The following is a 26,691-nucleotide window of genomic DNA, read 5'->3' as shown; positions in this document are numbered from 1 at the left end:
CTCAGGGAGTAAGTTCAAGAGGAAAAAAAAATACAGTAATACAATTCTGATTAGAAGATTAATTTAAACCTGAACTTTTAAACTGTGGCTGTTCTTTATAAATTGATCATTTGATGTACTGTAAATACTCATTGATGTATAGCCAAATAAATCATTGGGAATGTTGAGATAGAAAGGTTCACCTCCACCTCCAACCTCATCTACATTTGGTGCTCATGATGTGTTGTTATGTACCTCGGGGAAACCAAGCATGGACTAACCAACCATTTTGCTTTGTCTGCATTGGCTATCTCGAGCTTCATGTCAATTTAAGTCTCCTCATACTCCCAAGCTGAACTGTCTGTCATTGACCTGCTCCATCATTACAGAGTGGCCAAATGTCAATTGGAAAAACAGCATCTCATATTGTGCTTGAGTAGCTTACAACTCAACGGTATTATTGAATTTTCCAATTGTAGGTAATCAACTACAATATACACCTGTATACTTGGTTCTCTTCATCCTTTGTTCACCTTTCCCATCTGATTGCATCTGCCTATCATCGCTCTTCGTCTGGTTTCACCCATCATGCACCAGCCTTTGCCCCATCTCTCCCTTGTCCTGCTATATCTTGCTATCTTTCCTCTTCTCTCAGTCATGATTCAGGGTCTCAACCCAAGATAACAGATTGCACCTTTTGCCTTTGTTGCTCTTGCTTGATCCGCTGAGTTCTTCCAGCATACTGTTTTGTGTCAGATGCCTGCATCTCCTGTCTCTTTTGTCTTCACAATTTGTGTCTTGGTTTGTAATATGTTATTTAGTACCCCAATTCAATGATAAAGCAATAAAACGGAAGAAAAATTATGAATCACATATTACCAAAAGAATAATATTTGTTAATTGATCTAATTTTGTTCCTTATATTTTAGGTTTTGGTTCTCCATGTAAATTGCCACCAGTGTTTGAAATGATCTATGAGAAAAATCCAGTCTGGAGTAACTATGAGAGAAGATTGGAAGTCAGCACTCGACCCCTTAATATCATCTATAACCCTCTAGTTATCAAGAAAGTTGCAGATTTTTTCTACAAGGGCAAAGTGCATACCTCAGGTTAGTGGAAAAGTAAATTTTAAAGTAGTTATTTGTTATTGGTAAGAAATAATCTCAAAGTATCTTTTTGAAAATGTGGGCCAGATGTGTAGTTGGAACCATTGTCAGGAGAATGAGTTATGTGTGTGGTCAGAGGGTTTCGAAATAGATATGGATCCTAGCCAGAACCTGGAAGGATTTGAGAAGCAAGGAAGGATCAAACAGCACAAGGGATCTTGTGTTTGAGCCCATGCATGTGTGTATGTACCTTTGCCAGGGAGCTCAGTGGTACCTGCAACATGTGCATATCTCTCTGTTAATACCCATGCAGCAGAGCTAGATTTAACTTAATTTAGATGTACAGCATGGTAACCTACAACCTACATAAATTTTAAAGGGTGGGAAGAAACCCACGCAGATATGGGAGAACATCCAAACTCCTGACAGACAGTGCTGGATTTGAACCTGGTCACTAGCACTGTAACAGCGTTGTGCTAACCGCTATGCTAACCATGTCACCCATCTTGGTCTCCCTTGCACTGGATCAAGATTATCCTGTTTGAGACCTGCTCAATAGCTGGTGTGCAAAAGCTACGTTTTGTTAAAAGAAACCATACATTAAAAAAATGGCATTCCATTTTATAATTCCAGCACTGTCTGTCAGGAGTTTGGAGGTTCTCCCATATCTGCATGGGTTTCTTCCCACCCTTTAAAATTTATGGAGGTTATAGGTTAATTGGGGCATTTGGGCAGCAGAGGGCTTGTGGGCCAGAAGGACCTGTCACCATGCTGTATATCTAAATTAAGTTAAATCTAGCTCTGCTGCATGGGTATTAGCAGGTACCACTGATCAGCAGCGGTCCTGAATTCTGCTCTGCTATTGTAGCTTTGGTGCTTGGACACCTTTGATGCTGATATTCCCTTATTATGAGATGCAACAGTTGGCCAGTTTAAAGAACAATGCATTGAACAGGGAGTACACATTCTGAAGAGCAACCAAAAGAGGACACCGTCTTCTCTGGCACCGACCGCTTAGATTATGTCATTGCCCAAGCAGCAGATTGTGAAGATGCCCAGATCACCTGCACTGTGAAAGGTACCAATCTTTGCTGCACTGGCCACCATGTGACCCACTCCATTATATCCATAAATCTGGCATGAAAGCATTAGCATCAACTGAAGTGTTACCACCACAAGATCATCATGGTTCCCAGAAATTTACTCTCAGGCAAGGTCAAAGCCTGCCTTTACTATTAAATCCCACTCTCTCTTCCAGCACCATCCCATCTATGTAGACACTCATTATTGCAATGTGATTTGTAGTTTTCATTGAGGTGCAATTTTTTCCAAGTTTATAACCATTACACTCAAAACACAAAGTGTACACTTGGAATTATTTTATTCCTTCACAAGCACTGTCTTTGACAAACCAAAATTTTAATGTTCTTGGTGACCCTAACTGAGCATGAACAGTATTTTCAACTCCAGAGTTGCTCAAAGCATATATCACTTATTTTCACTTCTGTAATGTCTCCTGCCTTGACTTCATTGCAATTCCTGTTGAAACTAATTCTTTACAAGTTTCCATCTTACCCCAGTTGCAACTCATCTCCAGTCTGCTGGCTTTTAAAATTTGAATTAAAACAAATTTGGATAAATAGCTTGGCAACCCATAACCCTGTTGCCACCCAAATATAACAATTAACCTATGTGATTTTGAAGGGTGGGAGGAAATCAGTGTAAATGGAGGAAACCCATGAAGAGAATGTCCAAACCCCTGACAGAGCTGGATTCTATCCTGGGGGTTGCTGGCATTGCGCTAACTGCTAGGCCAACTGTAGTACCCTTTTTCTATAATTGGTCCCTCTTCAGCCAATTCTCACTAGCCTGTCAGTTATTGTTCATCTAATTTAAATGTCTTCAAATTTAAAATTTTTTAATTCTCTAAGATTCTCTTTCTCTCTCGCCTCCACTAAGACTTTTAACTCTTGGTTCTGTCCGATATTATCCAGTTGCCTGTAGACCCAAACTTTTCACTCTGCTTGAAAACTGCTTCTTTGACCAAAGTGTCAGAGTCAGTCTTGTTTGAATATCTTAGTGATAATTTTTTAATAGTTCCTGTTACATATAAATAACTATTACTGGGTGAAACGACATTGGATTGAAAATTGAAACTAAGCTGGTGAGAATTTTCAATCTGCAACAATGGTAAAAGTAAGATGTAAATCATCACTGGAGACCATCAATTATATTTTTATAATTGGTTCTTGAGTGAACCTGCTTCTTGTATACATCTATATTGCTTTAGAGGAGCTGCTTCATTTTACAATATATGAGAGAAACTGGAAAATAAACTGAAATTATCAATGAAGATAAACTGAGAATACCCACGAAGAAAAATTGTGGATAATTTCCATTAGGATTTACAAAAATATATATTATTTAATAATACTCCAATGTGTACGATTCAGAACTAGCTCTGAAATTCTCTTTTCCCCCCCCCCCCCACCATGTTGTTAGGTTTTGGTTACCAGTCAGAACTGGAGCTACGGGTGGCAGAAGCTGCCAGAAGGCAATACAATAAGCTCAAGATGCAAACGAAGGCTGAGATCAGACAAACCATCGATCAGCTACTAGTGGGAGAATTCATTGTAAGTCACCTAAATGTGTTGAGCCGGATCATGAGATTTTGGAAATGTACATTAATTCTAAATGGAAATTGGTTGCATCATGAATGCACCTGGACACAGCAAATCATCTCGTCAGCCTCTCATGGTGATGAAAGGAAGGGTTAAATTTTACAGTTGAGTGAATGTTGCAGAAAGCATCATCGGTAGAAATTCTTATTCTTGATGAAAATATTTAAGTTTCCTTTGCATCATCTCAAATCATAGTTGCATTTCAATCCTAGATTCAAGGATTCTTCTCTCTGGGTTGAGTATACATGGAGATCTGATCATTCAGCCTCACAACATAGCTTCCAATTCCAATGACATTTCCTGCAGTTTTTGCCTTATTGTCCCACATTTTTAAAATTTGTTCCAAACATGTATTTGCATTCAAAAGGATGACATTGATCACACATCATCAATTTGTTCTATTACCAGAGATATTTTCTTTCCTTATCAGCCAAATTGATATCTTTGTAAACTCTGCTCAATTGTTATGCTCTTATACAGGACACAATTAGCATTGTTGGTGCTGTTTCCATCCCTTTTCTCAAACCAGGCTGTTGGCTGCCATGTTGATTTATTTCACTCCAAGCAGATGCATAGACCACCTCTCCAAAGCCTCTTGCCCCTACCTTTAGAGAATCTACTACCATAACACATAATATTGACTTTGTTGGCTCCAAATGCAAAAATTCCAAGTTCTTGCAATTTTCTTACCTTTCACTCTCATTGAATTTTGTCTTTCCTGTATCCCACTTACCACCCTTGCTGAATTATGTTGGCTCCTGGTTCTTCAGTGGTCCATAGTTAAGTGATTTTTAAACTATTTAGTAGTTAATAATAAAGGAAATATTAAACTCTATTAGAAAAGCAAAATAGATTGATTAGTAGATTGAAAAGTTCTAAATGAAATTTGATCTGGGCTGACTGAAAGACAAGACAAATGACCATCCCAGAGATGATAGATTTGCAAGACATCGTGGGCTGAAAGGCCTGTACTGTATGATCACATTTCCTTGTAGTGTTCTATGTATGTTCTAAGTATCTTGGACTGTATGATACATTTCCTTGTAGTGTTCTCTGTATGTTCTAAGTACCTTGGACTGTATGACCACATTTCCTTGAAGGCAAATATGAAAGCTGATTGAAAATTCACACTGGATACTTTAAAGCAATGAATGCAAGAGCAAGGAGAACATACTGAAACTTTATGGGAGCTAGGCTTGGAGCATTGCCTTACAGAAAGGATGTAATGGCTAGAATACATGTTAGGGTTCACAAGGATATCATTAGGGTTTCAGAAGTTCAGTAATGATAAAAGGTTGCCCAAGCTGGAGTTGTTTCCTTTAGTTCATTGGTAGCTGAATGAGCATTAATTGAAATGTATGAAGTAATAAAAAACCGAGACAGGTAAAATGCAAAGTACCCATTTTTCTTGCAGGGAAATCAAAGACGGGGGCATAGATTTAAGGTAACAGATAAAATAATTGATGAAAGTTAAGGAAAACAATTTTAAAGCCGTTGGAGGAGAAACCAAGATGAATACTTGGTTCCATAACTGAGACTATAAACCAAATGAAATTAGACAAAACAGCTTTTAATTGACTGACATTAATAAAATGCATTGAGTGCCTACTTTCTGTGCACTAAATTTCCATAATTTTATAATCAGATTGTTGATCATAATATGCTACCATTGATATTAATTTATTAACTTCTATCACTGCTGAAACTTGAAGAATTGAAAATGCAAATTTTCTTTCTCACTAGGAAAATGACAAAAGCTGGATGATGAAATTAGATATTTCTGCCCCTCAAGTGATTTTTCCAGATGATTTCAAATCTCCAGATTCTTTGCTTGTGGTTGTGGATCTGGGTCGAATTCTGCTGTCAAATTTTCGAGGTAGTTGCCTTTGAGCCAAGATTATTGCATTTAATATATTTTTCATGGCATTGTGTGCACAAGTGCTGAATTAAAATGTTACTTTTGTTTCCATATTGTAATCGGTTGATCTTGGCAAACAAGATCTTCAATAAAACCTTACCTGTGTCATTTGGACAGGTGAGCTGTGCAAAAACACAAATGAGTCAGTCACTGGGAAAGAGCAGGGTGAATGATTTAAAAAAAAAAATCAGTATTGCTTCATTCAAGATAACATCTGAAGTGTTCATTTTTGATGCTTCAGTGTTGTACATTGAGAGTTTTTATTTTATTTACCAATCTGTTTTTCATTGTTGTACATTTCCAATGTGCAGTTTTGGCCACGTTTAAAGGAGACAGAAGTCTTGATTTTTCCTTTTCCTTTTTTTCTTGAGTGTTTACTCTAAAGTTTAATTTGCACCATTGGCAATGGACAAGAGAGAAATTCTAACCACTTGTATTATTTGGAGATAAATGAGTCAAAAGAGTGTCTCCATCCTTTTCCTGGTTTGGCCTAGCACAAGCTAGCTTTTTTGTTTTTAAAAACTTCCGTAGAAGGATGTTCATCCTGTGATAAAGTTCAGTCGTGTGAACACTTGTTTATGCCTATCCTTCAGGCACAAGGTTGGGCAATGGTGATCAGGAACTAGGATTCTTGTAATCTTTCATGTACTATTTATGTTCCCATTCGACGACCAAAATTGAAATTGGCTAACTTGAAACATAATAGGAATTGACATTGGAACTTCCTTGTTCCCATCAACCATTCCATATGAAGCTGGACTTTTATCAGTCTAGCTGTTATTGGAAAACAAAGCTTGTAAAGCTGAAATGAGTAGTATAATTACTATAGTAAACTTGACTTTAAATTCAGGCTACATATTGGAGCTTCCAGATTATCCAGTCGAGTTTACTCATGCTAATTACAGCAGTGAGTTCATCTGCATAGTAAAATTTAAACCAAAAAAAATTTTGCATGTGAATATTCAATCGGGGTAGTTCACTGCCCTGCAAGATGTCTGCCACCCTTAACATCATGCTTTATATTTATAGATGAGCCCAAAAGCAGAGCCAGTGCCAGGCTTTCTATTCAAGAAGAGGAAATGAGCGATGATGAATACAAGACACCACTGGCCACACCACCCAACACGCCACCTCCAGAGCCCAGCTCTGCTCCTGGTACAAAGTCCACAGAATTTCTAGGTTTAGGATTTACTGAGGATGAGTTGCAGCAACATTTATTCAACAATAAGCTTTATGAGAAATACTCGCTGTCCTTCATGGATATGCAAATTATGGTGGGACGAGTCATGGATAACTGGAAGCATGCTCAGGACAGTGAAGTTGGGCCAACACATGTTGTTGAGAAATTTAATGTACTGTTGCAATTAGAACGACGGCTAATGTATACCTCTGACCCAAATCGTCCTGGTGTCATGCTTTGTGGCACCCTGCCTGAGCTTAAAATACATGTAAATGAAGATAAAATCATTGCATTGCGTAATTTTCTGTTGAGGGTAACGGCTCCTGAGCTGCAGCAGAAATCAGGTGAACCACAGTCACTGAGACGAGAAAAAATCTTCAACAAGGTGGATGCCCGGGGCAAGCTACTAGATTCAAAGATAAGTCTTACACAGAGTGTGATGTCACTGGAGCAGCATACCCGTGAGGTTCTGGTCGAGTCCAAGCTACTTGTAGCAGAGTTTAAAATTAATTATATGCAATTAGGGGTGGAGAGCTGTGGGAGATACATATCTGTGCTAAAGGTTTTTGGCATTAATTCCAATTTTGTGAAGAGGCCGTACGACAGTGAGGTGACACTGTCTGTGCATGGTTTGCTCTTGGTGGATACTGTCCAAACCTATGGTTCAGACTTTGACTTATTGATGGCATCTCACAAAAATTTGAGTTTTGACATTCCAACGGGCAGTCTTCGTGATAGTGGAGCACAATCTCCTGTCTCTCCTCAGCCCACTGTTACTTCACTAGTCAGTAGTAATACCTCACTAATTAAAAATAAAATTGCATTGTGCAACTCACTAGCAGTGGGTGAGCAAGAATCTCCATCATCTACTGCTCAAGACCAGGATGTCCTTATTAAACTGGAATATCAATTTGTGAGCTCTGATTGTCCCTCTATGAATTTGGACAGCTCTTTACAAGTCATGTCATTGCTAGTCAACAATCTGGACATTATCCTTAATCCAGAAACTATGGTTGAACTCATTGGCTTTCTACAGAAATCCTTTCCAAAGGTCAAAGAAGCAGCAAGTCCAGAGTCTCCCCTTACTGATCCAGCAATGAGTTTTGAGAAAAGAGAATCTATTCAGTCCACCTATGATCAAAATACACAAGTGGCGATAGAAATCCATCGTTTGAATGTGCTTCTTCTCCGTACAGTTGGGCTAACAAATGGAGAGAAACTTGGGAGGAAAATTGCCACAGCTAGTATCAATGGTACAAAGGTAAATGTTTCCATGGGCAGTCGGTTTGAAATGAATGGATCTCTTGGCTGCCTTCAGTTAGTGGATTTGACCCAAGATGAAGTCAAGAACCATTTTGTAGTGAGCATTGGAAACACAGAAGAATATGAAATAATAAGTGACTTTGGTTTATTTCAGTCTATCTTTATAAAGTCTGAAACTGACATCAATCATAGTGAAGCTTTGAGCTTTAAGGTTATTGAGCATTCAAAGGAAGAGTTTATGTTGAGTCTGCACATGGCATCTTTGCATTATAACCATTCACCCAAGTTCCTTAAAGAACTTACCCTATCCATAGATGAACTTGAGGATAACTTCCAAAGTATGCTGAAGAGTGCAGCTTCTAAAGTCTCCACTGTCCTTGTAAACAAAACAGCGGAATACAGTGAGATGGTCTTACTTTTTGAAAAACCACGGAAATCAAGGGGTGTATTTGAGCTTGATGATGATGTGGATGTTAGAATGGAACCGCCTGAGCATAACCCAGTAAAATTAATCTTGAACATCAACATTGAGTCACCTGTGGTGGCAATCCCACGGAAACCTGGAAGCTGTGAGCTGTTGGTTGGACACTTGGGCCGGACTTCAATCCAGAACTTTGTAACTGGTGAAGACGATTCTGGGAGAGACCGGCTACAAGTCGAAATTAAAGATATTAAAATGTACTCTCTCAATAACAGCATGCGTGGTTCCAATACTGATTCAAGTGAATCCCCTCGGTCAGCTTCTGGTGGTGCTAGCATCTCCAGTCAGGAAGAAATGCATTTCACAAGACAAGATTTCTTTGATTCTGTGCACAAGGGTCAAGGTCAGTTCAAATTCTGTATTTTATTTTGTGAGTATTCACTGTCCCACATAGTTCAGATGAGCAGTAGATGCCAGTTCAATTTTTCTGCTCAAAAAAATGTTAGGTTTAATTTTTTGGCTTCTGTCATCTGTGTATATTAGGTAAGAACATTAGGCCATCACTTTTGTCATGGCCTTTTAAGCGAACAGATGCTGTCTGCATTATAAGAGCATTGGAAAATAGGAGTAGGGTTAGGCCCTTTCGCTCCTCAACCCTCTCCTTCCCTGGCATTCAGTATTAAGATGGCTGATCTGTTCAGACATAGTTTCCTCTTCCCAAGTGAAAAATAATTACTTGATTCAATTAACAATCTTGACTCCCAGATTTAAATGAAATTGTGAATTTAGTAATTTATTGTTGCATGTACCAAGAGACAGTGACAAGCTTTGTTTTGTGAGCTAAAAAGGCAAGTCAATCCATACTTTATTATTGCAAATAGTATGGTAATAAAACAACAGTGCAAGGTCTAGCTTTACAGTAAAATAGTGCATCGTATCGTGTAACTTAGACAAAGTGTTTAGTATATAGAGAAGTACAGTTATAGCAGTGCAAGGATATCATGAGAACATTTTTGATTTGCCTCTAAAAGAGAAATACTAAAGTAACCAAATAATTCCAATCAGTACTCAACTCATCTTAGTTAAACATCATAGTGCAACTTCTGTCAAATTACAATCTTTTTTGACATTTCCTCTAGCCTTTCATATTTTGAATGACACAACAATCCAGTTTGTTCTGGAGAAAATCCCAGTTGATACAGATCCAGAGTTCTGTTTTCCATCGGTAAACTCTTCAGATTCATTTGAGACCACCAGTAAAATGAAGATTGAGGGAAAATTTGTCAATCCTCTCAAGGTAATAGATTGATTATGTAATTATAGGCTGTATTTGTGTGGTTGAACTCAATGGGAAGATTATTTTGAATGGTCCATTCCCTTTCTGTGCAGTGAGAAGCTCCATTGACTGAATGATATTCTGTCATTGTAATCTTTGATTCTATAAAGGAAAAAAAGTTGGTCTTTCTTATATACAATCATTCCATTAAATGTTTGTTGTGTCTTGTATTTAGGCAAATATCTAATCTAATGAAAATTTAGTCCTGATTATAATAATGGTCACGTAATGATTTTTAAATTGAATACAGCATCTGCTGATGTGCTTTTGCCCTTAATTTATGATGGGTAAACTGAGAGAAATATTGAGGTTAAAAACAGAATTTTTGGGCTTTAATATCTTTATTAATCTTATAGCTGTCCAAGATGGACCAAAGGACATGAATCACAGAAGAGTTACAGCACATAAGAAAGGCATTTGACAGATCCACTCTCTATTGGTGATACATTAAGGGGAATAGAGTTATCCCACTCTGCTCCCCATTCCCCTACAAATCCTTCCTTTTCAGAAGTGTTTTGAACAGTGCAATTTAATCTAGCTCCACAGCTACCCAAGTTGTAGTTATTGCTGTATAAAAATGTATTTACTCGCTTTAATTTTGATTTGTTTGCCAATTGTCTTAATTCGCGGCCACCAGTTCTTGACTCTTCTGTCAACGGAAATAAGTTCTCTGTCCATCTCCATCAATAGGCAGAACCCTCCCCATTATTGAGAATATCTACAGGAAATGCTGCCCTCGGAGAGCAGCAACAATCATCAAGGATCCACATGCACAGCACATGCTCTGTTCTCGTTGCTGCCATCAGGATAGAGGTGTAGGTGCCACAAGACATGGACCATCATACTCAGGAGCAGTGGCTACCCTTCCGCCATTAGACTCTTCAACAACAAACTCCATCAGGGATCCATTTAAGGACTCTTACTTGTGCACTTTTTTGATTTATTTTTAATTCTCTCTCTATTGCACAGTCAGTTTGTTTACATTCATTATCAATTTACAGTTCTTTGTTTCCATGTATAAGCTGTGTACAGTTAATGGTAATTACGCCTGCTTGTATATGATGTCACGTATGCACTCTGAATATTTTAAGTATATCTGCGATCCCCTTGCAACCTGCAGTGCTATTCGTTCCATCCTTTATAATTAATTTTCTCACCCCAGAAATCATATTGGAGAATCTTTTTGGCACCTTCTTTAAACTTATACAGACCAGAACTGAGCATAATGCTCCAAGTGTGGCAAAACCAATGCTTAATAAGGGTTCATTGTGACTTCCTTGCTCTTTAAGTTCGTACTTCTACATATGAGGTCTATGATCCCATCTGCTTTTTTCTGCCTATTGTCATTAAGCTGCTGTTCTAGAGTCCCTAATAAATAAAGCATACTGGAGATGGTGATATCATTTCGGCACAATCTGATATCCTGATAATTGGAATAACCTGTAACTTATTTCTATCTTGCACAGGTAATGTTGGCAAAACATGTTTATGAGCAGGTCCTACAGACGCTGGATAATCTGACATACAGTGAGGATCTCAGCAGAGTCTCACATCATTCAACTGACGGTGTGCCAGACCTCCACAATGTTCCTTCACCTTTGAGAAGTCTAAAAATCAATGATCTTCAACGAGAATGGAAAGAAAGTGGACTTTTTGGTCGAGTGAGCTATCCATCCACACCAGTTGATTCCTTTCCAATTCCACAATCAAAATCATTCACACAAATTCAAGCTAATTTCTGCATCTCTGAGTTACAGGTTCAGTTGTGTGGGGATCTAGCACTGGAAGCACAAGGTTTGGTTAGCTTAAAGTTTAAAGACTTTGAAGTTGAGTTTAGTAGAGACCAGCCTTATACTCTGGCTATCCAAGTAGCTTTGCGGTCGCTGCTAATGGAAGATTTGCTGGAAAAAAAGACAGACTCAAAGTACAAGCATTTAATGGTGTCCAGAGGAGCACCAAAACCTTCCAGTTTCACCCAAAAGGAATATTTGTCCCAGTCTTGCCCTTCTATCTCCAATGTGGAGTATCCAGAGATGCCACGATCCTTGCCAGCCCACATGGAAGAGGCACAAAATGTCTTCCAGTTTTACCAGAGGCCATCTTCTACACGAAGAACACGTAAGCAAGACAGAGATGCAGAATGCCTTCCGACCCCTCCACCATCCCCAAGACTTAAAAACTCTAAAGTGTGCTGTTCCAGTGCAAACTTCGATGATTCTTTAGTGCATATTAATATTTTTCTGGTGGATAGGAGGCATCCTGAATTTTCCACACGCTACAGTAAGATTAACAGGAATGTAGATGTAGATTTCAACTGCCTAGACGTGCTGATTACACTTCAGACCTGGGTGATGATCCTGGATTTTTTTGGAATTGGATCAACAGCTAACAACCATGGCTTGAAATCTCCTGTGGAGGAACTTCAGACTCAATCAAGAACTGATGACACTGGTGCTCCATCTGATGCAGCCCAGGAACCAATAAACACGAAGTTAGATCTGAAGGTATTTGATTTCTGTTGGTTTTTTTCTTGCTAAGATGACCTATAATATGAATCATGAAAAGCGATTAATACTGTTATGTCTGATTGAAGTACACACCTCCAATACTTGTGGTGGAAAAAAAAGAGGTCCTTTGAAAGACCAATATGGCTTCATACAGGAGCAGCATACTTAGAATGTCAAAAGTAGGTTCACCCAATTGATGATATGACATCATTCTGTGTTCAGGATAAGTCGTTCAAGCATGCTAATGACCTAACCATTTTTAAAACATATTTTGTCGCCACATCCTGCCATGATAAAATTAATTTTATTTATGTCTTGTATAATTTCATGAAAATGTTGTAAGAGTTGGCAAGGTTTGCAGCGGTTGGGAAAACTAAGACAGCTAGTAATTTTGCTCGACAAGCTGGTTCTCAGTGAATTTGCTCAGTGCAATGTTTGCTACGGTTTTTACATGCAAGGTAAGTTGAACAACTGTACTATGTCATCAGAGTAATTGGTTTGAGGAGGTCTTTGACTGATTCACTGCATTGCTACTGTCCATTCTGATGTCCTTCATGTCCTGGTAATTGGTTTGAGAAGGTCTTTGACTGATTCACTTCATGTCCTGGTAATTGGTTTGAGGAGGTCTTTGACTGATTCATTGCATTGCTACTGTCCAGTCTGATGTCCTTCATGTCCTGGTAATTGGTTTGAGGAGGTATTTGACTGATTCACTGCATTGCTACTGTCCAGTCTGATATCCTTCATGTCCTGGTAATTTAAGTCTCAAAAACTGTTTGGTATTGATTTTTTTTAAGCCAGGTTTGCTGGCTTAATGCAGATACCTTAACTCCTACATCAATGAATTGGCATTTGCTGGTATAATCAAATTAAAACATTTATTTGTAATTCATGAATGTTTGAAGATGTGATGGTCTATTATGCTCCACTAGTATGAGTTGATGATTTTTTTTCCCCCTCCCCACTCTTAGGTTCATTCGCTCTCTCTGGTGCTAAACAAGAAGACAAACGAACTTGCCAAAGCTAATGTGTCCAAACTGGCAGCACATCTTGCATTGATAGGCAAGTTCTGATTTCTGTGCTAGAAAATTATTATGTGACTCCACTCAAACATGACAAATTATAGAAGCTCTCCACATCCATTCCAGAAAGTTCAAGTTACACCTGTCCAAAACCACCGCCTGAAGGATAAATATGCCTGCAATGTGATCGTCCTGACCTGTATCCATTAAAGCATTTATTAACCATTTTTCCCTTTCCCCCATTCTAATTACAATAAGTAACCTTTTGTGCATCCCTTTAAAGGGCATGATATACCCCCTGCTGTTCTGTGGCTTCACATTTGTGCAGTGTACTCAATTTTGAGAAGAATAGAGACCCACCAGTAGGTGTCATGCAACCTCTTTTTGAACTTCAATGAAGGAAACTACATTTTAAAAAAAGTGTGCACCACATTTTTTGCCCCTAAATGCCTTGGCATGTATACACTCTAAATTTCAGTTGTTTGTTAATGATTAGGTTATCAGTCATGGCATTATCTTTATTGTAAATTGTCTTGTATTTAAAGATAGTCTGGCAATTTAGTTTTTTTTTCCTGCTTGAATCTAGTGTCTTGTCTTAAAAGGATATCTCACTGTAAAAATCTTTACAAAGGTAACTTATTTTTTCCAACATTGAGATTTGCAGATGCACATTGGACTGAAAATTATTGCATTTGTCAAAATGATTCATCAAATAACAGTCGATCCAAATAAAATTAATTTTCTTTGTGTCTTGTATAATTTCATGAAAATGCTGTAAGAGTTGGCAAGGTTTGCAGCGTTTGGGAAAACTAAGACAGCTAGTAATTTTACTCGACAAGCTAGTTCTCAGTGAATTTTCTCAGTGCAATGTTTGCTACCCAAGCTCAAGGATCCATAATTACATTACTGATTGACCTCTGCCCAGAATTACAGAATGGCCTGTAATCACAGTGCAAACTGCAATATTGAGGCCCCCCATGCTCCCCACTTTAAGTACAAAAATGTTTTCTATCAAGAAGTCATTGATGCCATCCTGGCAAGTCCAAAAATCAACAATCTTTTTCTAAGTCGGCCCAACCCATTCCTGAACCTGACAACCAAGCCAAGTTCTTTTGGGGTCTGTCAGGCAGCGAGGTTTTGTACCAAATGAATTACTGATTCATATCCTTTAGGACAAGGAGAGCTGACCTTCTCGTTTAGTTCTCAAGGTTGATCCTCTGTTCTTGTATTGAATTTGTATTGACTTGGGTACCACATATGCAGTCAATACCCATGAACAGCACGACAAAATGGTAGGGCATCTATCCTGGCTCTTTTCCATTAAGACTGTCCTCAGTCTCATTTCATTGGATGGTAATTTCCCCGCAGTGAAGGCTCCCAACAGTATGATGACCAAAGAGATCATGCTTTCAAATCAAGAACAAAACAAACGAAAGGTTATTAAAAAAAATTTTTATAATGGCAACTGTTAATCTTGATTGACATGATTCCAAAATGGGAAATATACTGTCTATTCCAGGGCTAAACCTATTCATTTATATTTGCAAGGATGGTACATTAAGATTCCTGCTAATACTGATTTAAAACAATAAAATATGTTGAAAATGGATTGTGATCCTGACCAGAACCAAATCATCTATTGATTTGTACATTTTGAAGTTGTTGAAATTTGGGGGAAAAAAAGCATCAAATTGTTCTGCATGTCAATCTGCAGACTCTTTGCTTTGCTAATTATTCCTCTCCATTTATATTTTACAGATGGGGACTTTTCTCTGCAAGGTAGTCTGGGCAGCCTTTCCTTAAGTGATTTGACGTCTCATGGGGAGCTGTACAGGGAACGTTTCACTACCAGTGGCAAAGAAGCCCTGGTGTTCAACATTTACAAGTATGCATTTGTGTGTGTGTTTTTATTAAACTGTTTGGTTTTACATTATTCATGCAATGGTATAAATGTTTCTGAAAACTTAGGAATGGTTAAAAATTTAAGTTGGGTTCAGTTAGGTGAATTCAACTTTTATGGTTTAAAGCCACAAAACAAAAGCCTACTTGCATCAGTCAATGAATTATTATTGTGTTAGATCCACGGTGTCACAGGAAGCCAGAAAATTTCTCTTGTTCCTGTCTATGGAATTCCAGCCCCACAATGTTTAAAAAGGATATTATTGCTCATGAAAATTTCCCTTGTTCTATTTCAGAATAATCTGTGCAGGTAAAAGAAAGGTTGCAGGTGTGGATTGTAAATAGCATGTGTGCTTGAGGGAGTAAGCTACATCTGCTATTAAATCCTGATTGACATTGTAAATTAAAGAAACTGCTACTGATCTTAAAAGTTTCTTTTGCCTGAAGCAAGATACATTTAATACAGCTGGGATGGTGTCTCGTGTTCCATTAGTACTTAAAAAAAACTTTTCTGTTCTCCACACTTTTTACATCTATACATAAGTGATGAGCATATGCAATAACACTTCATTTTCCTGCCATCCCATCCCTATGCCCTCCAAATTAGTAGCTGGAAGACAGGAATGCAGCAGTTAGCTTGAATAAGTACCCAGGTTCCACTGGAAAATAATAGGAATCTAGGAAATTACAACCACTCATCAATAGTTTTTCTGCATCAGTACAGTGTGATGCCATGTACATTTGAATGTCATCATATATGCATGTTATTAACAGATTTAAGTGCATATTCTTCCAGATTTTGTCCTACACTTACTCTGTACCTTTTACCAAGGTTCAAAGCTCAATCTAGACTCAAATGTCTCCTTGCTTTGCCTCGTGATTGGTCAATGTGTTTTCAGCTGCCTTGCACTTTATTTAATGGAATATCATACCACTCAGAAGGGTGGGGGGGGGGGGAGGGGGTGGGAGAAGGTAAAACCCTGAAGTCTGCAGACACCGTCGTTGAAGTAAAAGCAATATTGGAAAATCTCAGCAGGTCAAACTTTAGTGAGCAAAGTTAAAGATACATAGCCAACAATTTGGGCTTGAGCCCTTCATCAAGGAATCATTTACCTTGATGGAAGGCTCATGCCCAAAGCATTAGTTATGTATCTTTATCTATGTTCAATAAAGGACACTGATGGATCTGCTGAGTTTCTCCAGCATTGTGTTTTTCCTTTCTACCACTCAATTATTTTTCTCTCTTGAGACATTGATTTGGTCACCCTTCTAATGATTCCTATTTTGAATTTCCACTGATGAATTTTATTCAGCATTATATATCTTGTTTGAATGAACGTTGTTGGCAAATATGCTTTTTTTTTAAAAAAAAAACAAAACCAGATACGGCAGACCAGACTCGACTCTGAACCGAGACTGTGACCTGAGAGTGAGTTTTCAAATGGCATCGGTGCAATATGTGCACACTCAGCGTTTCCAGGCCGAGGTGGTGGCGTTTGTGCAGCACTTCACACAGCTGCAGGACGTATTAGGGAGACAAAGGGCAGCTGTGGAAGGACAAGCGGTAAGCTGTTTACTTTTGCAGTAAAGAGTGACAATAATAAGGAGCCAAGAACTAATGCCATTAGGTTTTAATTCTCATTGTCTTTCTGTTGCTGGTTCAAGGGCACTAAAACGAGTTCTAGTTGTTCAAGTGCTTTTGTGTTGACAGAGGTATCAGATTTGGTGGGTTCACACAGGTGGTGCCAACATTCGCACACTATAACCATGGGTAATACATGCCCTTCCCGGACCCCTGATCGTTGGGAGGCGGCCCTGGTACAACCGGTACCCGCAGGGGTATGCACACACTCTCGGACCCCTGATCATTGGGAGGTGAGGATCTACTGCGAGTATTGATCTATAGCAATTTAAACTATAACAATACTACTGCTCAACTTCAGTGCAATGCACACCTTACCTGTGACCCTTCCAAGCAACATCCACAGTAGCGAATGTGGCATGGAGTGGTGTCCAGGGCTATCACCACGAGGCAGAGAGAATGCCATGTGCTAAATAGAGTGTGAATTTTGTGTGTCTAGCCAATAGTGACACTGAGTGATTTGAATTAGCCAACGGCAAGGTGTGTACTAATTAGTGGCCGAAGCCCAACCTTGACTGACAGGTGATGTAATTTGAGATCAACCCTGATTGATAGGTGATGTGACTTCTGAATACATTCCAGACAGGGAGAGGAGACGTGACCACCTGCAATACCACATTTCCAGATTGGGGGTGGGAGGCACATTTCCTCCATGCACAACAAGTGCCCTTCCAGTTGAAATTAATAAACTCAGTAAAGACTGAATTTTAGTTGCATGCTCCCTTATCCAATAAGATACTGTTTAAGTCCTCAATGGTAGAACAAGTGGACAAAGTTACTGTGAACTCGACGGCTGTGAAGGCAGACGTATGCTGCAACAAATCCATCAGCTTCAATTGTCATTGGAACTAGTTGGTTAATTTGTGAGGTATTGTGCGCTTGGAGTACCACATCAAGTATACATTAAACAAATACGCGCACAGGTGTCTTCGCTCTGTGGATCAACAAAACGAATACCATTATCCTCAACTACGAGGGTTAGCCACGATTGTTTAAGATGGAGTCCTGCTTTTTGTTCTTTACCAATTGTAATTTTCACAATGTTACATCCTCTTATTATTCTGGATGTACCCTATATTGAGTAACTAAATATTGAAAACTTGCATTATTTGTACACAATACAAATATTACAACTCTTCGTTTTAATGGTGAGCATTAAATGCAAAAAACTACTGCTCTAATATTTAAATATATTAAATATGTAGCGTGGAATGAAATCATCTATCTATCTGTTTTGAACAACAGTCCAAATGATATCTCTCTTTCCCTCATCCATCTGTCTCCCTTTCTTCTGTCGGAGAGCTACCTTTCAGCCCTCTGACCTCTCCCCGTATCACTTCTCAGTTTCTTTCTCTCCTACCCTCTCACCTGTATCCAACTTTTACCTCTTCCTCCCCCTTGCCCTACACCTCCTCCTCCACCTTTTTATTCTGGCCTCTGCCTGATTTTTGGCACTCTTGAAGAATGGCTCAGGCCCGAAACGTTGGCTGCCTTTTACTTTCTACGAATGCTGTGTGATCTGATGGGTTTCTCCAGCACTTCTGGGCTCTGGCTCTATGCCTTCTCTCATTTTTATCATTGCCTTTTTATTCAACACCCCATCAGCCAAACAAGTCAGAATCTTGTCCATCTGCTCCATTTAAAAAAAATAACATGTCACCTCCATGTGACAATGCAGAAGCCTTCAGAAGCGATCTATGCCAGTTATCTTGTGTGTCAAATGAATTAGGCAGGCAAGCCTTGTCTACTTACAGCTGACTGAAGCTTGGAAATTGAGGTCAATGAGGTAACATGGTGGAATTGCATTGTACATACTCTGCATATATAATGTCCCTTTGTGTCATTGAACTGAAGAATGTGTGAAAATATTTAAAATGAAAGGAAATGGTAATTACATAGTGCAAAGGATTTAACATTGTGATCACGAGTTGAGTTTGATCTGCTTGCTGAATGTTAAATTGTTGGTTTGCTCTTTGTGGAAACAAGGTGATCTGCTTACCTGGTTTGGAAGGCTTATTTGTTTCCAAATCTCAGGGTTGCTGCGAGCTGACACAAATCCATCCTTGTATTTCCACTCACTCGCTTTACCCTCCAACTAAATTGTTCCTTGAGACTGTTGTTATTTGTTGGGCTGTTTCGAGAGACCATTGATTGTCAGTTTTTAGTCTAATATCTGTAATTGCAGTGCTAGATGTTTCTCTTTTAATCCAGGTATGCTATGAAAATTTACCAATCCACCATCATGCTGTATTGAAACCCTGGCAGTGCAACAGTACAAAAAGTTCTAATGATGGAGCTCCTAAACTTAAGCTCATAAATGTTGCTGATGGCTCTACATGTTGCATTTTGTGACAGAACTGCTACCACCGTAACTTTTTTCTAATACATTGGCAGCTTCTGTTTTAATTTTAGTTTTATTTTCTTGCGTGTAGTAGAATACTGAAACATTGGTACATGGTACATGTTGCAAGAGGAAGTGTGCAATTACAAACTGGTTCATGGATAAGAAAAGTTTAGAGGGATATAGGTCAAATGCAAAAAAATGGGATTAGCTCAGGAAGGCTCCTTGGTCAGTAAGGACTAATTGGGCCAAAGGGCCTGTTTCCACACTGTGGATTGAAAATTAAAATAAGGAAGATAATCAGAGGGAGGTCAGTTAAGAGTATTGAAAATTAAGGGGAACAGATATATGAAGATACAGACTATAGGTAAACACTTTTTTTAAAATGACTGGTGATTTTGAAATTCTTTCTTTGGCTTGGCTTCGCAGATGAAGATTTATGGAAGGGTATGTCCACGTCTGCTGCAGGCTTGTTGGTGGCTGACAAGTCTGATGCGGGACAGGCAGGCACGGTTGCAGCAGTTGCAAGGGAAAATTGGTTGGTTGGGGTTGGGTGTTGGGTTTTTCCTCCTTTGTCTTTTGTCAGTGAGGTGGGCTCTGCAGTCTTCTTCAAAGGAGGTTGCTGAAGACCCAACTGCGCTGGGTGGGTCACGTCTCCAGAATGGAGGACCATCGCCTTCCCAAGATTTTGAAATAATACTGATCGAAAAGGGCACACAAGCCAATTGAGTGGGTAGTAGCAAATTGATTATTAAATTGGCAGTACTCACAATATGAAATTGTAATATTTAGGTTTGTAATTAGCAATTAAAATCTTATTAACATTTCTTTCGCTGCTGTTTCTCCTTGAATCCAAAGCACAAGACACACCATTAATGTTGCTCAGGTTAACAGCCAAGGCTTTAGTTGTGGAATTAATTTTACGAGAATTTTCCTTGTTCGTAGGAGCAACAGTGCCCTTCTCTTGGTATTCTGTCATATTATTCGTATTATGTTTGCATTGGCAAGCTTGAGTTGGCAATAAGAAGTGAAGTTGGGTTCTAAGGCCAGAGCCAACTGTTCCACTCCTTTACATTACTATTGCAGAAACCATTCACAGAATGTTTAAAATATCATTTTAATTCAAGCCACCTGTATAATTTGATGCATTTGCTTTACTCTTTAAAAATAAGCATTTTAAATCATTATGGAACTTCCTGCATACTTTGAAGATCACAGGACCACATGTTAAAAATATTGAACTATACCAATTTTTACTGGTTTCCCTTTCCATTCCATCTTGGTTATTTCTGAGGAGAAAAATTCAGAGAGTTCGTGCTCAAAAATTTAACATCCTATTTTTATTTTTGGTGTTTGATTTTATTTATTTATATTAATTTCTTTATTCAGCAGGTTGCCAATCCCAGCATGGTGGTATCTCTTGGAGGTGTTTGTAGGTTAGCACAAATGTGTGTGTCTGAACCTATTAGTGACATTGTGCTTGCTAGTATTTGACAGAAAACCTTGCAGTCAATGAGTAAATATCACACAGATGGCATCATTGGAATTCGGTGACACTCTTATTTCCACTACTGTGCTAAATTCCAGGAATAAGGCTAATGGAAAAACTGAAGCAATTTAACCCTTTCCCTGCTGTACAAGTCGGAGGTGCTGCCATTTCATAGTCCCTGTGACCTGTGCTCAGTTCTGATTCCTCTGCTCTTTTATGTGGTGCACCCAAGTTAGTCCTGTGACCCTTGCATGGGCTTCCCTGTGGTCCTTGAATTTCTTTCCATACCTCAGCGATGTGCTGGCTGTTAGGTTATTGGCAACTGTAAACTGCCCTTCATGTATGTGGGTGTATTGGACAGAAGGGGTGTTAATTGGCTTGGCGAGAGAATGGATGACAAGGAAGTAAGTGTAGGAATTGGATCAATGGGATTGCGAAGAAAATAGATGTAATAGGCCGACTGGCCTCTCATTTTGTCAAGATATTTAAGAAACACAACTTAGTGTTCCATACACAAATCTATTTGATTTTATTTGCAGACATGCTGCATATTGATAACTAAGGTCAAATGATCTGTTTTGTTATAAGATCACAGTAGTAACAAAATCTTAATAATTAATTGAAAAGAGATTTCATTTTCTGGTGATGGGTGAATTCCTCAATTAAATAATTCAGCTGCTTCTTAAGTTCCAGTCCAATATATTTCCCCTGAGAGAGGTAAAAGACATTGGCTAGCGTGAGCTTATTCTGTAGACTAGTCGATATTCTCATCAAAAATCTGTCTTAGTGATTGATGCATGGGGTGGGGTATATTGGAATATTTAGGACTTCCTCATTTGATGTTGAAAAATGCTTGATACTCATCAGAGAAAAGGGGGGTAGGGGTGGAGTCCTCTATGTCATGCTCATGTTTATCATTTAAGTGATGTCAGCAAAAAAAACAATCTATTCCATCATCATATACGAGGCTATGAAATGTGTATATTCCATGTGTTACTTATTTTTTGTTTCAAAAATAAGTTTTCAAAACCCAGAGCATAATGGGCACCATATAAATGATTTTTTAAAAAAAACCTGTGTAAGTATCCCATCAGCTCGACATTTAATACGATTAAATGGTCGAGGAACTGTCCTCGCTGGGACTCAATGCTCTTCTCTCTATCTGAATTCTGGACCATTGTCTGTCCTACCTGGAAGCAGAACATCAAGCATCATCTTGTGCACTCAGCCCATTTCTGTTCACTCTGCTGACCCAAACTTGCAATGCCAGAGCCACCTCCAACAATCATCAGGTTTGCAAATGACACAACCGTAGTTGGCTTCACCAGCAGCCATGATAAAGTTACATGACAAAGAAGATCTTGCGAAATAGTGCAGAATAACAATCTGAGTTTGGACAAGACAAAGGAGATGAATGTGGACTTTAGGGATGGCCAACTTTCGCTACACGTTAATAGGTCGATGGGGTAGAGAGTGAAGAGTCCACTGACATATACTGGGTAAATGACATCTCGTTTTTCAGGAAGGTGTATCAGCAACTGCACTTCCTGAGAAGGCTGAGGCGGGCAAGGCTGCCGGCCACTATCCTGCCAACTTTCTGCAGGAGCTCTATGAAGAGCGTCCTGGCCGGTTGCATCACAGTGTGGTACGGTTGCTGAAGAGCATTGGATTGGAGGACAGTCCACAGGACTTCGAGCGGCAGAGAGGATCACTGGATCTCCCTCCCTTCCCTTATCAATGTAATCTACTGGGATTGTTGTCTGAAGAGGGCTCACAAAATAATTGAGGACCTCTACCACCCGACATAGAGCATCTTTCAGCTACTCCTGTCAGGAAAGAGATACAGGAGTATCAGAGCAGCACCTCCAGGCTGAGAAACAGCTTCTTCTCAAGTCTGCTGAATGACTGATGAACTCCTTATATAATCCCTCATAGATTCTACCATTTATTTAACAATATTTATTTTGATAAATGTGTACAGATACACAATGTATGTTGTTTATCTGCACGTGTGTTAAGTTTGTGCGTGTGTTTGCGTATCTTTGCACCGAGTACTGGAGAATACTGTTTCATCGGGTTGTATTTGTACAATTGGATAATAAACTTGAACTTGATTTTGGGTCAACAAAGGATTAAAGGAATTCTATTAGGTGATTTAGACAGGTATATCAGTGAAAATTAATTCTGCTGAGTACAATGGATTAAAATTAAAATATAAGCTGCTTTGGAAATTTAATTCCTCATCAGGAAGCCTTCGCAAATGCATCCTGAGGTTGCGAATGTTGACTATTGTTAAAGGTGAATTCTTCAGTTTAACAGTAGTAAACCTAGAGCCTCCAGAGGGGCATGATTATTGATTTTTCTGATCTTCAGTAACTACCACCTCCATCTGCTTCCACTGTTTCCATTTCTTTATCTATTCCTGACCTTTTTTTCTCCAAGTGGTCTTTCATTCTACCTGTCTCTCTCTCTTCCATCTTCTGTCCAATGCTCAATCACCACTTAGCCCTCTTTTATCCCCCTCCTTGATATGTTCAGTATCACATTTTTTTTTGTCCATTACTTTCTTAGATTAGAGAACACTAAGGAGTTGTTTATAAGCATGCTGGAAGTTCTTTGTTAATGCTGATGTTGGTGACTCTGTTCCTGAGGTCGCAGGAAGACTTAACATTGTTTAATTGGCTGCAATTCACTTTTGTATCTGGTTATGAGAGATGGCAGGTATTTGCCACCTGGTTGTTTGTACAAGACTGGGTTTTCCTTGTGTTAATACCGAACCCAAAAGCAGATATAGCACAAACAAACAAATTCTGTAACAGTTGCAGGCCTTTCTCAGAAAGGGTGACAAATGACAGGTCATCAATATGCAGTCCATACTTCACTTTGTTGAAATTTGCTTTGCGCCTTGAATCAGCAGAAGTTTAAAAGTCTGCCATTAAATTGTACTGTTATGATGCCCACCTGCAGTGGTGTCACATACAGTAACTTCTGCACTTCAGCTAAAAAAATAGAGTAAATAATGTAGAGATTGGCGTGCTCTCTTGTTTAACCCCACAGGCTTCAGGAAAGATGACAGATTGGATGTGACCCACTAACACAGATTTGCATGTCATCATGGAAAGAGCATATGAGGTTAATTCGCTTGAAATTTTGAAAGCAAATACCTTAACCTTTTACTGTCATGACCTTTCCTCAAAGATAGAGCTGCCAGTAACAGTTCAAATTATAAAGCAGTCTCGTGGCAATCTACAGGAAATGTAGTTGAAATGAAATTAGATAGTGTGCTGTGTGCTAAGCCGTAGCATGTAATACTTTAATGATAAATGGATTATTTCTGTGTACTGGATCAAACAATCTTGGGCTTAATTACTACCTGTGAGATAAATATCACATAGTTTGGAAAATATGGTGCCCATATTTACAAAGTGTGGGTAAGAATATTTAAAACTCAGTATATATTAGAAGAAGCCTTATAGTAAGGAGTATTCCTGTTGAAGATCTCATGTCCGACACTTTTTTGCTTTGAGGGGGTTAGAAGGAGAGGGTGGAAATTGATGGGGGGGGTGAGAAGGTTTATTTCATTCTTCTTTTTTCTTGTATATACCGAGCGTATTTGAAATGGATTTGCATTATTGTAAAATGTGTGAATTTTTTGTGGTTTTAAATTTATAAATAATTTTTTTTAATTACTGCCTGTAAACTAATGCTCAGTGATAAGAAAATAAACTGTCTTCTGTTTCTGGAGTTTGAGGAAAAATTAAATTGCATTTAGATTTAGATACACAAGCCCATGCCGTCCATTTACACCCAATCAACACCCCTGGTGCATTTTGAATGGTGGAAAGAAACCAGGGCACCTGGAGGAAATTGTTTCAATTTTTATGCAATAAAAATTCTTAAGTAAAACACTGATTGAGAATGTGATTTTTTTTGTCATTTTATTTATAATATTTAGCACAGTTTTGATTCAAGTTCAAGTTTATTGTCACATATTAAGATGCAGCGAACAGTTGTTTTGCAAGCAGATTAGTCAGACATTTCATAGATTGAACAAGGAAAGCACAGTTCAAAAATGCAGAGTTGCTATTGAGCAAAGGCAGAATAACTTTACTGTTTTGAGATTCCTTAGTTTCTGCCCAATTAGGTGTAGTTGCCAAAGTGTGGGTGTGGGATGGAACAGTAGCATCCTCTTTAGATGTGTAGCAGTGGTCCAGGGCATTGAGATTGCTGCATTGTTAAAGGTAACATCTTTGAAATGAGACATTGAACTGAGTTGCCCCTTTGTAATCTCAGGTGAATGCAAAATATCTCCTCGTTCTTTTTCAAAGAAGGGCAGGGGAATCATGATTGTTCTGGATGCAGTGAGTTATCAGTGAGTTAACATGTTCAGCGAGGAATCCAAAAGGCCATGCTAGAAGAAGCCCCCAAAAGTATTTTAAAATGAGGTGCTAATCTGATGATACTGCAACACGAATGCATGACAAAGAAGTAGAGCGAGGTAATGTTAAAGATTAGATCAAAACTCTCAAGTCCACCACATCTAGTTTTACATGGTGATGGACAATTAAGCAGCTAACAGGATGAAGTTGCTCCAGGACTGAAGGCCCTTTTGACCACTCTATGGTCCTGTGACCACTATTAAGGTGTTAAATCAGAGGTTTGTTCATTCTCTTTTTATGCTACTGTAACACCCATCACACTCAGCAAAGTTCAAATTTACATTTTATTTGTTCAGCATGAAGCTGTCACAGTTGAGTGTCGGAAACTGAACAACAGTTTGCCACTCGACCCAAGTGTGCCTCAAATGTATCACGACAGATGATACACAGTAGCTTTTTTTACACAGCATTTGAAAGCTGGGTTAAATCTGTCTTTCGAGCACTGTGAAAACATCGAAGGCAGATTGTGGGGGTCTAAACTTAATCCAGCTTTGATCGGCCAAGGAAGGTAGTCTCGGGTGGAGCATATTGATGCGGGACCAGTCTAAAATAGTTGACCCGTGATGCCAGGTCAAAGCAGCAAGGGAAGATGATGTCGCAATGTTGAATCCACAAAAGATTTAGTCAGAGTTGTTCTAGCGAACCGGTGCGGACTCGAAAGGCCAACATGGCCTGTTTATGCTCTGTAAATGGTTATAGGAGCATCCTTGTTCTCTATGGTGCCAATGCTTAGCATGCAAGTGGGCAAAGAGGAGGATGAAGCATTCACATCCATTTTCAACTAAATGTGCTGAAAGGGCATTGTATCTCATCCTCCTCTTACAACCATAACAGACACCAGTGTTTGATTTACCTCTGTTTGATTCACTCCATGTAATATTGGGAAACAGCTGAGATTGCTCCAACTTGCCAAGATACTGAGCTAAACAACATCTCAGCTGGAGTGATGAAGATGGAAGCAGTGGGACCATGCCCTTAACAATTCTGATCCAGTGTACATATATTCTTGAAAATCTCAGCAGATCTTCTATCTTTGCAGCATTCTTCTGAACAATCTTCATGTCCCTTAGTAAGCAAAAAAATGTTAATCGCAGATTTGAATGAGGTTCTACTGCCTCTCCAAAAATGCACCACCCTCAGTGAAGATATTTCTCCTGTGCTCAGTCTATTATTATGCAGCAGGGGGAAGAACCTTCCTGTATCCACCCTCTTTTCTAAATTCTAGAAAATACAGGATTAGTGAACTTAAGGTACTTAATTTCTCTTTGAACTGCAAACCTAGATCCTGAATTAAGGAGACTAAAACAATACAAAATACACAAGGTTGAAATTGCAATGTCTTTATTCATGTATCAAAATTCACTTGCATTCCACCAACTATTTGCTTCTGCATGTTAGTTTACAATGACTTGAGTGAGAGGTCACAAGGGTCTCTTGGGACATCAACATGTCCCCAATCTGTACCATT

The 26,691-nt window shown here is 38.9% G+C and overlaps 1 protein-coding gene across 7 annotated transcripts in view; it reads left to right on the top strand.

Annotated features, from left to right (window-relative positions):
* The window catches only part of vps13d (vacuolar protein sorting 13 homolog D), a 234,188-nt gene that overhangs the window by 34,073 nt on the left and 173,424 nt on the right, over positions 1–26,691 (top strand). For all 7 annotated transcript variants that reach the window (XM_069918981.1, XM_069918980.1, XM_069918987.1 and 4 more), the window contains 9 exons: positions 909–1,088; positions 3,588–3,718; positions 5,510–5,642; positions 6,714–8,951; positions 9,688–9,845; positions 11,351–12,388; positions 13,363–13,453; positions 15,172–15,298; positions 16,696–16,876. In XM_069918981.1, the coding sequence (XP_069775082.1) occupies positions 909–1,088; positions 3,588–3,718; positions 5,510–5,642; positions 6,714–8,951; positions 9,688–9,845; positions 11,351–12,388; positions 13,363–13,453; positions 15,172–15,298; positions 16,696–16,876 (4,277 nt within the window). The remainder of the gene's footprint in view (positions 1–908; positions 1,089–3,587; positions 3,719–5,509; positions 5,643–6,713; positions 8,952–9,687; positions 9,846–11,350; positions 12,389–13,362; positions 13,454–15,171; positions 15,299–16,695; positions 16,877–26,691) is intronic.

The sequence above is a fragment of the Narcine bancroftii genome, chromosome 2 (assembly GCF_036971445.1).
Source record: "Narcine bancroftii isolate sNarBan1 chromosome 2, sNarBan1.hap1, whole genome shotgun sequence".
In the NCBI taxonomy this organism is placed as follows: Eukaryota; Metazoa; Chordata; class Chondrichthyes; order Torpediniformes; family Narcinidae; genus Narcine; species Narcine bancroftii.
The sequence above is the reverse complement of the archived record's forward strand: the minus strand, read 5'-3'. Positions and strand labels throughout refer to the sequence as shown.